The 13,238-nt window shown below is 36.0% G+C and overlaps 1 protein-coding gene across 1 annotated transcript; it reads right to left on the bottom strand.

Annotated features, from left to right (window-relative positions):
• Positions 1–2,091: 2,091 nt before the first annotated feature.
• On the bottom strand, positions 2,092–13,037 carry cs (citrate synthase). Its single transcript, XM_038309251.1, has 11 exons — positions 12,859–13,037; positions 9,745–9,795; positions 9,463–9,570; positions 8,689–8,754; positions 8,028–8,159; positions 7,712–7,900; positions 7,345–7,544; positions 6,320–6,449; positions 5,330–5,431; positions 4,967–5,176; positions 2,092–4,101 (listed from the first exon to the last, which is right to left on the bottom strand). Exons 1-11 carry the CDS (start codon positions 12,907–12,909, stop codon positions 3,931–3,933), a joined length of 1,410 nt encoding a protein of 469 aa, XP_038165179.1. The 5' UTR covers positions 12,910–13,037; the 3' UTR covers positions 2,092–3,930.
• Positions 13,038–13,238: the final 201 nt, after the last annotated feature.

Raw genomic sequence — 13,238 nt, 5'->3', positions numbered from 1 at the left:
TATTATGGCAGACCGTTTTTATATCTATTAGTTTTACTGAATATGTATTTTAGTCAAATTATGATTAAAACTTGTATACATATTTCAGTCAATATGTATAAATCAATGTTTTCCTTGTCAAAATGACCATTTCAAACAAAATGGCATTATTCACATCTAAAATACAACATTCTGGATGTCTAGAAATTAATATCAGATTTCCATATTCCTACTGGTCATTATTTGTATTGTTTTTGAATTTGTATGAACTAATTTTAGATACAAATACATATTCAGTCAATGTGATGTCAAAATGGCCACTTAAAATGTGAAAACATTTGTAGATATAAAACTTAACTCATACTAGAAGTATGAATATAGTACATTTTTTTTACTTTCTTAAACTCGGTTTCTACTGCAAAAATATAATTTAGAGAATCTGCTATTACAGCTCTGACCAACTAGTGATGTGATTTTGACCAGGAAAAATCCTATTATTAAGTGATCTACAAATGGAAAAACAGAGAGCAGAGTTTTTAATAAATATAAAAATGGCCTGCCATAAATAACTGCATATAAACTTACACTTTAACTCTAGCAGCAATGTCCTCCATTACCTTCATCTCCTTTGCAGCTGTAGTGCTTTTAGTCTGTCTTTTAAACACAGCATCATCATTTCTGGCTTAAAATCTGTGAGGGGGGTGAAATAGGCACTTCCTGTTGACTGTCGTCATGGTGTCTCCGTCTCGTCAATCGGGGCTCCACTGATTATGGCTTTTTATACATGTTATGCACTTGCTCAACTACTTTCACAGAGTACATTAAACTAATTCACAATAGCTTTTATGAAACAAAAAACTTAAGTTTCCAACTTTAGGCCTGATCAATACAGAGTTGAGGTTTGAGTCAGAGTTTGTTAAAACTGCTTTGTGAAAAAGACCCCAGGCTTTATAGAAGAGAGGCAAAAAAAGTATTGCTTGCAGCACGGTAGTGGCAGCATTATTCTGTGAAAAATATTCCATTAAAGAGACAGATTCAGATTTAAATAAAGCAAAGCATCTCTGTCCTTGAATCCCAGTCACACTTAGCCTGGTTCTGCCAAAAGTTTAACTCTCCACTGTAACAAGATGCATAATCGGTGTGCGGGATTCCTGAAGAGTCAACAACATGATGCAAGCGAATACTGTTACAAGTCAATGCAATCAGCTGGGTTTCTTTTCATAGACAATGTAACCATTCTGACCTTATAACTACTTTGAATTGTCACTATAAAGTAGCTTTGTGATGACATGTTGTGAATTAGCACAATATAAACTGTGTCAAAAAAGTAATATCGGGCAGGATTAGGAAAACAGACTGAGGAGCTGGATATGACTCAGGTCTATGGCAGAGGTTTACCTTCCAGGACAAAGATGCAGCCAGAACTGCCAACTAGTGGTTTAGATTAAAACATGTTAACATGTCCAGACCTAAACCGAGATACTCAACTTTAATAGATTTAATCAGATACACTATGCAAGTGGAAACTAAACTGGGAAAAGGCTAGAAGAGGTTAGAATTTCTCTGGTTGAAAAAAGCGTTTAGAGACACTTATTACAGATAAGAGGGGCTCAGTAAAATACTAACAAGTCTTAAAAGTTTTTTGTTTTTTTTTAATAACCACAGTAAGTGTTGGTTTACCCCATACCAGAGTATTATGGAAATTGCAGATGACAGAAAAAAAAAGTTAATTCCTGCCTAAAAGGATCTGAGATTATTTTGTTTTAGAAATAACGTGAAATCTGTCAGATTTAAACATAAAAACATTGGAAGTTTATAGATTGTCACTAATTGTAAAGTAAGGTGTTTTTAGAAAAAAATTGTCAAAAATAAAAAACAGTAAATTTCCTTAAATTTGTGGCTTTTAACAAAGAATTTTGGCATTTGCTTTCGAAAATATTTAAAATGTTTCTCCTTAAACTTACCCTTTTGAGATCCTTTTATCTATAATGGCCCTATTACTCTGTTGTAACAGTGTGGTCCTATGAGAAATATGTAAAAGTTGAGGTACGAAGGCTTTCACTATGACCTGTATGTTTAACATTAATGAAATATGTACAGAAACCAACAAAGTTTTAATAAAAACCTTTTTATTTTTCATTTTTTGTTAGATTTTTCCACAATTGCGTTTAAGCTTATCGTTTTACCCATTTGTCCCATTCAGCTGATAACCCCTACAGCGTCTCTCCAATGAAACTACCTGCAATCACTATGCCCAGTTACATACAACCTTTGTAGCACTCTACGATCAAAATGACCACATCTCAGAAACCATCCAGCACATGGAAGAACACAAGAAAACACAAAAAGATGTCTGATCAAACCAGAAATAAGAGGGGGTGGAATAAATTCAAAGGCTCATGTGAACTACTGACTAAAAGTTTGAGGAAAGAAACATGACAAAGATGGAGTGTTGACAAACCTGGAACCTAAAGAGCAAGCTTGAAACATTTGGAAAAACAAAAACTACATCAGCTAAGCAAGAAACTATATTTACAAGATAGCTGCAGTTTTTTTCTTTTTCTTTGTTCATTGTCAGGATGAGACGTTGACCGACTGGACCGAACACTTCAGCGACACCGGACACTGTTATTACATCGTTGGTGAAGTGTGGGAATAATTGTGGTTATGACAAGCAGGTGATCGCATAGAGCTCATACATTCAAGTTATACATAGGTATTTATATGTACACAAAGTATAAATAAAACCACAAAATGAGAGCCTGAAGATTACTCTTTACATTTTAACACAAATAAACCTTCTGTAAAAAAAAAAAAAAAAGAAAGAAAGAAAGAAAAGACACAATCAACCTGGAAGGGTTCTACAGCTACAAATTAGGAAACCCAATCAAGCAAGTGCTCATTTTGGAGTATTTGATGTCAAAGCGCTCTCCTGTGGGGATTACTTTACAGATTAAAATACACAGAGACAACTACAAAGCCTCCCTATCAAACCTTTCCATTCCAAGCTTGCTCTTAAAGATTTATTACAGGCAATTACAACACCATCCTTAAATCAAATTAGCTATACTGTCAGTGTACATTCTTTATCTTCTATGATTCTTAAGACCCATTTCAGTAGAAACTCATTAAAAGCTCAATTCTAAAGGAAAAAAAAAGATTTCTTTGCAGACAGGCATTTTGATCATAGAGGTACCCGAGGTCATTTATTTAAAAGAAAAAAATACAAGCAGGAGAAACAGGAGATCAAAGATTTAAAGGGGCAGTATCTTTTAACAGACTTTTTTTTTATACAACTATACATCTTCAGATTATGAATTTGGTTGCTCTTTTGGACCTTTTTAATGTATTATTTTAAACTGGAGTGTTCATATGTGGGAGTGAAAGACACCCAATTCCTGCACTGGAAAATAGGATTGCATAGAACTCAAAGTTTTCTATTTGATTCTTGAAAAAAAAAAAAAACAATGAACCTAAATCTAGAAGAAGGGTTTAAAGAGTTTTTTTTTTCCTTTAAACAATTATCTACTAAGTGTAGTTCACTCCCACAATCCCCTTTTGAGTGCTGCTGCCTATTCAGAGTTTTGACTCCAGGTGAACCATGCAGCAGGCAGAGCTCAGGGGAAATCTTATGATGCTTTCAGGCTCAAACTGGAAAATAGTTTGGGCCCACTCAAGGTTACACAGGTGCATGTCTGAAGTTTGTTCCTTTCAAGTTTCAAACATGCAGACATGACGGGGAAACTTACCAGTGGTTAACTAAACACACTTCAACATTACTGGTGACAATTTAAAAGGCCCTTCTTTAGTGAAATAACATTTAAAGTGTACTGTCTCTTTGAATCCCAATAAATTCCTGGGGTTGAAAATGACATGAGGGGTCAACTGGTGTCTGCGGTGGACATCGTCTCACCCTTCATGCTAACCCCCAGCTCCTTTGAGGTCAGGTGTTCAGCCTGATTTGGTTCCGACCAGACCCATAAGTCCATCTGTGCTCATGGACTTGGGGCGCTCCAAGGGGAAGCCAAGGGCTCTACTCCACACCAGCTGGGCGAGGACGCCGAGAGCCCGGGACACACCGAAGAGCACAGTGTAGTAGTTCATCTCTGTCATTCCGTAATACTGCACACAAAGAAAACAGGAACACTTCAGCGAAGCACTAAAACACTGAATCTGCTTCTTTATATTAAAACCACAAACCTCAATGAATTAAGATTGTATGAAATGGATCACTTCACTAAAAATGCTTTTCCTTTTGGCTGTATTTGATATTCTAAATATAAATAGGACATAATATTAACCTGTAGGCAGAAAAATCTTTACAACAAAAGAAAATTAAGGCTTGAAAACAGTCTAATTTATGTTTCACTTAGTTAACAAAGTTACTGAAAGTAATCCACTTTTAAACAATATTCTAATCTATCACAAGTAGATAATTGAAACACTTAACATTCTTTGATGAAAGCATTTAGTAATGAGAGGATTTGAAACTCTTTTCTGTGGCATGATCCAGGAGTTGTAGACCTACAGAACCAAGTAAATTGCTAAGGGAGAAGATCATTGGCTGTAAAATCACTGTTAGATTGGCTGCTAGCTTAAAGCTAAAAATGGTTTAGTTTTTATAAACTGACTAAAGAGAAGCTTTCAATCATTTCTTTACCATCAACTGTATGAACACATCATCCTGCAAACTCTATACTCACAGAAAACATCCAGGATTTATAAAAGCTGCCAGAAGAGAGCTCTAGTTCAAATAAATAGTACTTATAGAACATCGACTCAGAGGGGCTGAATAAAAATACATTCCACACTGTTCAGATTGTAATTCTGAAATCCATGTATTCATTTCCAAAAATATGTGAAGTCATCTTGATTTGTCATAGAAAATTGCCCATAAAATACACTGCGATCCGTGGATGAACTGCGACAAATCTGTTTAATTCCAAGCCGTTGCCGAAGGCTGATGTAGGATTAAGTGTCATCTTACTTGCAGAAGGACTCCACTGTGAGCGTCTACGTTGGGCCAGGGGTTCTTGGCTTTACCCTGCTCCAGGAGAACATTGGGCACAATCTTGTAAAGCTGGGCGACCAACTTAAACATGGGGTCGTTGGGCAGATGTTTCAGGGCAAACTCGCGCTGGCAGGTGTAACGTGGGTCAGTCTTCCTCAGGACAGCATGGCCATAGCCTGGAACCACCTAAAACCAGAACAGATCAGCTAAAACACTATTCTAGGTTTAAATTAACCAGCATGTCTGGTTACACAACAACACATTAGATCTGCTCCTTCCTGCTGATAAAAAAAACATTCCCACAGAGTGGAGATGTTTACGTTTGATCTGTGTTTTTACCCTTCCAGACTTCAGGGTGTTCCAGATATAATCCCTCATCCTTTCATCAGAAACTTCTCCTCCGAGCTCCTTCTGCAGGGCAGTCAGCCACACCAGCACTTCCTTTAAGAAAATACATGAATACACAAATTATTCAGGTTTCCAACTGCAACGTTCATACATGCATATCAAAATCAGTTGGTATAAAAATGCAACACCGTGTGTCGAACACTGAACCATTTTACTACCAGTTAAACTGATAACCAGAGCATTCTTTAGTGGAGAGACTTTGGCAATAAATGAGTGATGATCCTATCAAATGAGCTAATAAAACAAATACTAATGTCTGAAATAAGTTAAACAACAAACCTCTATGGTAGCTAGTGAGAACCGCAAGACCAGAGTTTATGGTCTTAAAATAGACATAAAAGGGAAATTTACCTCTAGTATTAACCTAGAAAAGACCATAAAGTTAACACCTTTACGATACAATGCTTAAACCACATACAAGAAACCCACAGAAAGAGTCGTAAAAAAACAAACACTTAAAAAAGCAACAGCAGTGTTCCCAACACTGGAACACTGGTCAAAAGAAAAGATTGCTGTATGGGCTCGTTTAGAAAAATTACAATCATAAGGAATATAATATTTAGGAGTTTTTTCCCCCCAAGCTGGTGCTAGCTTAAGAGTTATGGTTGACGGTAAAAACTGAAACAATGAGTGAAGAGGAAGAGAAAATTTCTACAATTCAGCTTCTCTCTTATCCATGGATTGATTAAATGGGTGTGAGATTCTGTCCCTAATCCCCCATCCCTTTGTTTTATCAGAATTACTTGTTTTAGAAATTAGAAAAATCTCAAACACACACATATATATTAATGTCAAAATTTTATATTAAATGGGAAAAGCAAACAGGGAGACCTCTGTTGAGTTTAAAGACCTACTTTAGATTAACATCTCATGACATAATGTAAAGAAAACTGGGAGAAAATGATAAAGATATGAACAAACCTGGTTGGCCAAACCATGAAGAGGACCAGCCAGGCCGTTCATAGCTGCACTGAAGGACAGGTAGGGGTCAGAGAGGGCACTCCCCACTAGGTGGCTGGTATGGGCGCTGACATTGCCTCCTTCATGGTCACTAGAGTTTAAGAAAAGGAGAGAATTATAGCAGAAACATGTTAACTTTGCAGTATATTTAAACTTTATTATGTTGAAAAGGGCAAAATATCTCAAACAGGAGAAAATAATGCTACAGGCTGAAGTAAAAGAACTGCATTCATTATGGGCAGTGAGACAAAGATCATCTTCTATGGCAAAAAACATTATAAAATAGGGTCATGAGGTAAGATCATGTGTTATGTTGCTTTTCCAGTGCAGGAGTCTTCCTCTAGTAACCTGGGAAGTTTTCTAGGAGAGTTTTTAGTCTTCACAGGATTCCCACTGCTGAAAATGGGGACAATAAGACAAACTATGAAGACATTTAACCCTGGATAGAGCTCTGATGAGGAAGCAGTATTATAAGGCACCTTTTCATTGATGGAGCTTACATTAGTAAAGCCTTAAAAATGTCTTTAGACACAGACATTCTCTAAACTTGTTCAGAGAATGTAAAGAATGAAAATGAAAACTAGAAGCTGGTGAAGAACATCACTTCTTTCTACAAACATTCTTGTACCAATTTACTGTTACTCTGCAAAACTGATCGAAAACTAGGTAAGAGTTTAAAAAATAAGTGAATTTTACCCCCTTTTCAAACAGTTAAATAAGATGATGTTCCAATTGAATGAGTATTTCTACCCTTTAAATAGGATAATTAGATGTGCCCATGTGCAGTTGAGATAGCTTAATAGTGTTGCTTTTTTCTTATCTCAAACGTAAATCAGCTTATTCCATTGGTGAACTGTCTTACCTGCTCAATGCAAAGAAAATGCACTTAATTGAAGAAAAATGGAGTAGCTTATTTTTTTTATTTTTGCAGAGCATCAATAGTAAAAATCAAGATTTTAAATCCATGCAATATTTTGACAACTCACCTGTGGATGGTGAGGTAGAGCCTCATCAGCTCAGTGAACTGAGTGTCACTGTATCCCAGCATGTTTGTAAAGTTGTGGGACCAGTCCAGGTTGGAGTCGATGGCTCCGATGCTGCTGCCTTCACGATAAAGGTTGCGGTAGATCTTAGCGGCGATGCAGGGCAACTTGGCAATCAAGTCCATGGAGTCTTCATAGACAAACTAAGATATAAAAGTTAGTAAAATTGTATCAATTTCAGGTAAAAAAAAAAATAATTAAACGACCAAATTCAAGAACTTTATTCCTGACATTATTTCCACTTCAGCAGGTTGTGATATTTCCCACTCAGTCCTTACAGGACATGAAGAGTTTGTAGATGAACACTCACCTCCCAGTACTTGGACTTGTGTACTCCCTCAGAGTATGCCCGTGCAAAGCTGCTCTCACTGTTCAGAGCTGTGATGGCAGCACTGAACTGAGACATGGGGTGCAGGTTTGTGGGGAAATTATCCAACATGGTGACAACATGAGAGGGGAGTGCTGCTCTCTTCGCCCACTCTTTGGAAACCCAGTTTACCTATGGGGAAAACACACAAAACATAAACTCTTTCCAGGTCTGTTCAAGATAATAAAAAAAAATGATCTGTTTAAATTATTCTTGTTAGCTGCCTTCTTTCAGCCTACTCAAATGATGTTAACCTCACCTGCTCCTCAGTTGGGATTTGACCAGTTATCAGCAGCCAGAAAAGGCCCTCAGGTAGTGGCTCCTCACCTCCTGGAGCTTTAGGCAGCAACTTCTGACACTCTGGAATGCTATAGCCTCTGAAACGGATGCCCTGCACAAAAACAGAAAAAGTCAGCAACTTCAGGGGAATTTTATCAAAGCATGTAGCATTAACACATGGGTACTCACAACCTGATGTACATAGGTAAATATTTGTACTTGTCTCTTTTCGCTATGAGCCATTATAATGAATCAATGGGTAGAATATATAACTACTTTATGGAATGGGTCTATATCAGAGTCCCTTCTTGAAATTATTAGCATAATAAAATAAATTCTTGAAAATATTCTAATTAATTGAAAAGTATATTTATAGTGAATAAAGTATCAGGTAAAGTTCTATAAGGTTCTTTGTAAAAAGTTATGCAAGCATTAATAAAAACTAACAAGGCTTTTTTCCCCCAACAGTTTATCCGGTGTGGCCTGATTAACAGAAAGTTCAGGCTAAATTTGATTACAGGAAAAATGTATCACCTAATTGTTTGTGCACCAAATTGTTAAAACTCAAGTTAGTTAATTATTTTATTTTACCTCTGGTAGCCCAATGTATTGTATAATATTCTAAGTGTATAAAAACATACCTCCTCTGGATCCAACACAGATGTTTCATATACCAGACCTTTCATCCCTCTCATACCGCCATAGACCTAATAAATAACAGTAAAAAAAAAAACAAAAAAAAAAAAAAAAAACTGTTTTTAGCAGCTGTATAAACAGTATTCATGTTTTAAGAACCAAAATTATGTGAAACAATTAATCAGATTAATCGGAATGAATCGATTATTGAAATAATATAGAGACTCTAAAACATGCCTTTAGCTGACAGAACAACGATCGATTACAACTAATAAAGGTAAAAAATGCTAATAGGGTATTGGAGAAAAAAATGAAAGCAGGAATTGTGGAAAGTTTGCCATTAATTAAATGAAAGTAGCCCTGTGAGACAATAAATTCCTTTTCAATCCAAGTAGAAACCAGCCATTAAGCTTTACTGCACTCAGCCTATACATCCTGTCTGAGATCTGCAGTTTACAGCTGACATTTTGAGCTACTCAGCTGAAATATCTTTGTTGGCAGAAAGCAGTTCATACTGTGACCTCTGAGGCAGATGACCGTACAGTGATACCTGACACAGTAAACAAGCTGGGGCAGGCCTAAATGGATTATGTGATGTAGCCAGGCCATGATTAATCTCTGCTATGGTCAATAACAGAGACAGACCTCTCTAAATTAAAATATACCGACTCAGCCCCTGCTCCCCCTTTTAAACCAACTATTTTTACTCTTCCTTTGTTTTTCTTTACATCCATATTTGTCAGGTTCTCAAATAGATCATGTGTATGGTTGTTACTCACCATGTCAACAGTAATCTGACCTATGTTGGTTTTGCCATACTGTTGTTTAAAGTTCTTAATCCTGGTCTGTTCTTTTGGGATGAGGTCTGCCAACACATCCTTCAGATTCTGGAGAGAAAAAAAAGACATTATTTATTTGATATATAATTTTAAACCCATTCAAGATGTGGATAATCCCAAAATTCTATTCATTCTGAACAGTTACAGGATAAAAGAGCCAGAATACTAATAACATATTTTAAAGTATAGATGATGATGAGGAGGATATTTGTGTATACTTACTGTTGTTGATGCAGTGGCATTCCTGGCAGCCACAAATAGGTGTGTGGCATTCTGTAAAACAGACAAATGCTTATTTTAGGAGAAACATTAAATCTAAATAAAAATTTCTGACACATTTTTGATATTGACTAAAACTATCAAAAACTTCTGTAAACATAACAGTGCTAAATAAAATATATTTTAAAATATAAATCAATAAAAATAAAACTAGAGAAGTAATCAGAACCAATAGGTATTCATATCATTCAAACTTTAACATTTTAAACACGTTAGCTGATTCAATTATCCAGCCATGAGAAAAATACATGATTTCACATGGTTGCTAAAAAGCAAAAAGTCAGAGCAAACAGCAGCTATGTACTTTATTGACCTGCGTTTCTATTTTTAGCTCTGTCACTCTGGCATGGCAGGAAACTGCTTAAACTTTCCTAAAATTTTGTTTGACTAGTTAGAAGATAACAGGTACCAGAAACTATTTCAACCCTGACAATTACATTATACCAGAGGAAATCCTCTATATGACAGGAAGTCTTTGGTGACTGTAATACATACTGTAGGGGGAAAGCATTCCTCTACAGATTTCTCAATGTTCTTGCCTATTAAAACAAAATTTAACAAAAAATCCTGAAGTAAAAGGTAAAATAAACTCATTTTTAGTATATTAAGATATATTCCCCAGTTTTTTGTTTTGAATAAACATCTTGGGCTTTTAACTACAGGTTGACAGATACATTCACTGGCATTAGCATTTTTTCTTCTTCTTGGGTTTGCTGATACCTGCTAGTGTTTGCCGATTCATTAGTTGATCTCATGCCTTGAGAAGCGCATGCAAAGATACTCACTTTATATACTATACCTTTATTTGTTAATAAAGATTTATTTTTTATTGAGACTTGTGTAAGATTTTTTTTATAATTTTAGTTATGCAAATAGATAAAGAAAAAGAAATACTGTCTTTAAGAGCTTGACCCCTCCTTAAAGTGATTATTTTTAAAATATTCAGCTGACTGAATTATATTTACCTCCTTTTTTTCTGTTAACTTTAACATATTATTTTGTGTCCACTACTTTTCTTTTGCCTGCAGTTTAATATTTGTTTTTATTTTGTTGTAAAGTTGTGTAGAAGGCATAGTTTAGGGTCTGTTATGAGTAATTACTGTGGTAACAGTATAGTCTTTTGGAACCGTTTTATTATTCAATATGTGCATCTTATACGGTTTCTTTCTATATCTATCAATGACTTTTGTGGTGAAAACACTGACATTACTTACTGATTCTAAATCATAAAATATCTAAACTAAGTGAAGGAGCCATTTTTGAACTGGGACAAAATGAGGGATTGTTTAAATAAAACCAAACGATATTCCATGCAAATGTATACATGACTCTTGGGTTTGTTAAAAGTAAAGGAACTTCTTAATGCACACTAGAACAGGATTATTTAAAGTAAAATGAATCCTGAGATAAGAAAAAAAAACTATGGCAAAGAGAACTGCCTCCCCCACAAGAACCCAACTGAGCAGGGTCAAGCCAAGGGTCCCCCAAAACAAAAGGGGGGTTTTGCATCAATGCACACTCTTCCTGAAGCTTAGAGAAAGATTATGCAAGAGATCTAGGTCTTATATATAGAGCTGCAGTTTAACTCAATGATCCCCAACTGCCAGCAGCCTAGAGGAGAGAGCAAGTGGAGAAACTACATTTCTCAGAAAGGTTAAAGGAGTCAACCTCCCAAAGGTTGTGTTTTATGAAGAAACAAAAATGCTTAAGTGTCAGCAGCTAACATTTTGTATGTCTTACTAACAAAACACAATTTAGTTCAGAGATGAAACACCAAAAAGCATATGAACTAATGAAAATTAATTTTCTTGTGTAGTTTGAATTTCTTTGAGTTTGATAAAAACAACAATGGTTGTGGACGTAATGTGATAAATAACGATAAAATTTTAAAGCCTTCATTTCCAGTTTGACTGTAAACTACAACCTCCAAGTTTCTTAAAAAAAATACATAAAAAATCTGGATTTCAATCTAACATTTACCTTCTAAAATACACATTTCCACTATGAACTAACCAAATTACTTTTTTTGTGATCTTGCAATTAATGCAAATCAAATGAGTTTTTCTGTCATAACTTGGAGTCATGAGAAGTTATGTAAGAAAAAAAAAAGCCAACTCATATTTTTTATCAGCTGAGATAGCAGGTGATAAGCAAAAAAGGTAAATGTGTCAGAGGCCAGCTTCACCTAATGGGCACAAAAGCTCGAGGAAAGGTGGAAAATTACTTAGTCACCATTTATATGCCTGAGGGAGGACCCTCTATAAGGACACTGTAAATATTTTAGTAGTAAGTCACACTTAAATATGGGGGTCATGTCTAGATTAAAAGGTCAGTGGAGTAGGACATAGGGTTATAGTCATTGAAGAGTTTAAAGCAGGAAGGGGATTTCAATCACAGATAGGCAAAAATGCAGCTGACATTCCAGATCCAGCTTCATTTGATAAAATTATGAAACTCAACCAGTTAGATACTTGTGTCTATTCCAACCACATTTACTTTTAAAGATAAAAAAATACGCCAGCCAAACTCTTTCTACACTCTTTGATTATTCATCAATTCTCTTTATGATGCAGACCTTGTCCTGGTACACCAAACACACAGCTTGAGTATTCATTTTTAAGGTGAAGGTCAACGGGGAAGAAAGATAAAAAGTAGAGTAAAAATGTTTTTAATATAAACAGTTTATATCAACAGTTTAAAAAATGTGGATGAAATAGCTCAGAACTTAGACGGTCTGATAAACACAGGCTGAGGAAACCTGCTCAGTTTGAGACTTTATAAGGCCAGCTAAACAGGAGGAAAAATCTCCAAGCTAATATTAGCTAACAAGACGCAAGTTCCCATTATAAAACCAAAGCATGAAGCAGTGGGAAACCGCCGACTTCAGTTAACACTACAATGTTAGAGGAACAACCACAAACGGCAGTTCCCAAAAGTCCAGGACACACTGTGCTTGATAATGCTGTGCTAGCTAACATAAACTAGCCCGCTGCTAACGTTGTTAGCAGCCTAGCCAAAAGTTAGCACGAAGATAATGTGGGGTTTGTATGGTCTTACCTTTGAATTAAGAAGTTTAGGTGCTAGCCGGCTGATAGTCAGGAAGGACATTGTTTCTATTTCAAAGTGTTATTTCTACCTCTTTTTATCTAAAGAAAGGAGCCACTACCAGTGCACCGCAGACCAGGTTGAAGGTGCCCCTCCAGAAACTAGAAGGTTGAAGAAGGATTAAGGCCTGCGACTCTCCGCCGCATTGATTGGGAGATAGGATGGATCGTCGAAATGACGTAGATAGATGTGATTGGTCATATGAAAGCTAAGCGTAATGTGATTGGGCAGGGTTTTCCTTGAGATTGTGACGACAGATTTAAACCATGGTCTGTCCATTTTGCCACTCTCTGGTCAAACCCACAGGTTTAGCAAAGACCTTACTTAGCCTA

Source organism: Cyprinodon tularosa, unplaced genomic scaffold (assembly GCF_016077235.1).
Source record: "Cyprinodon tularosa strain WSP-4 unplaced genomic scaffold, ASM1607723v1 ctg66, whole genome shotgun sequence".
In the NCBI taxonomy this organism is placed as follows: domain Eukaryota; kingdom Metazoa; phylum Chordata; class Actinopteri; order Cyprinodontiformes; family Cyprinodontidae; genus Cyprinodon; species Cyprinodon tularosa.
Note: the sequence above shows the minus strand (reverse complement) of the source record. Positions and strands in the feature narration are given on the sequence as shown.

Excerpts from the sequence above, each read along its gene's own strand:
- cs (XM_038309251.1), bottom strand. The coding sequence starts at position 12,909 with ATGTCCTTCCTGACTATCAGCCGGCTAGCACCTAAACTTCTTAATTCA. Across the intron at positions 8,755-9,462 it reads GTCAGATTACTGTTGACATG|GTCTATGGCGGTATGAGAGG; the intron begins GTGAGTAACAAC and ends GTTATTTATTAG. Across the intron at positions 7,901-8,027 it reads AAATCCCAACTGAGGAGCAG|GTAAACTGGGTTTCCAAAGA; the intron begins GTGAGGTTAACA and ends TTTTCCCCATAG.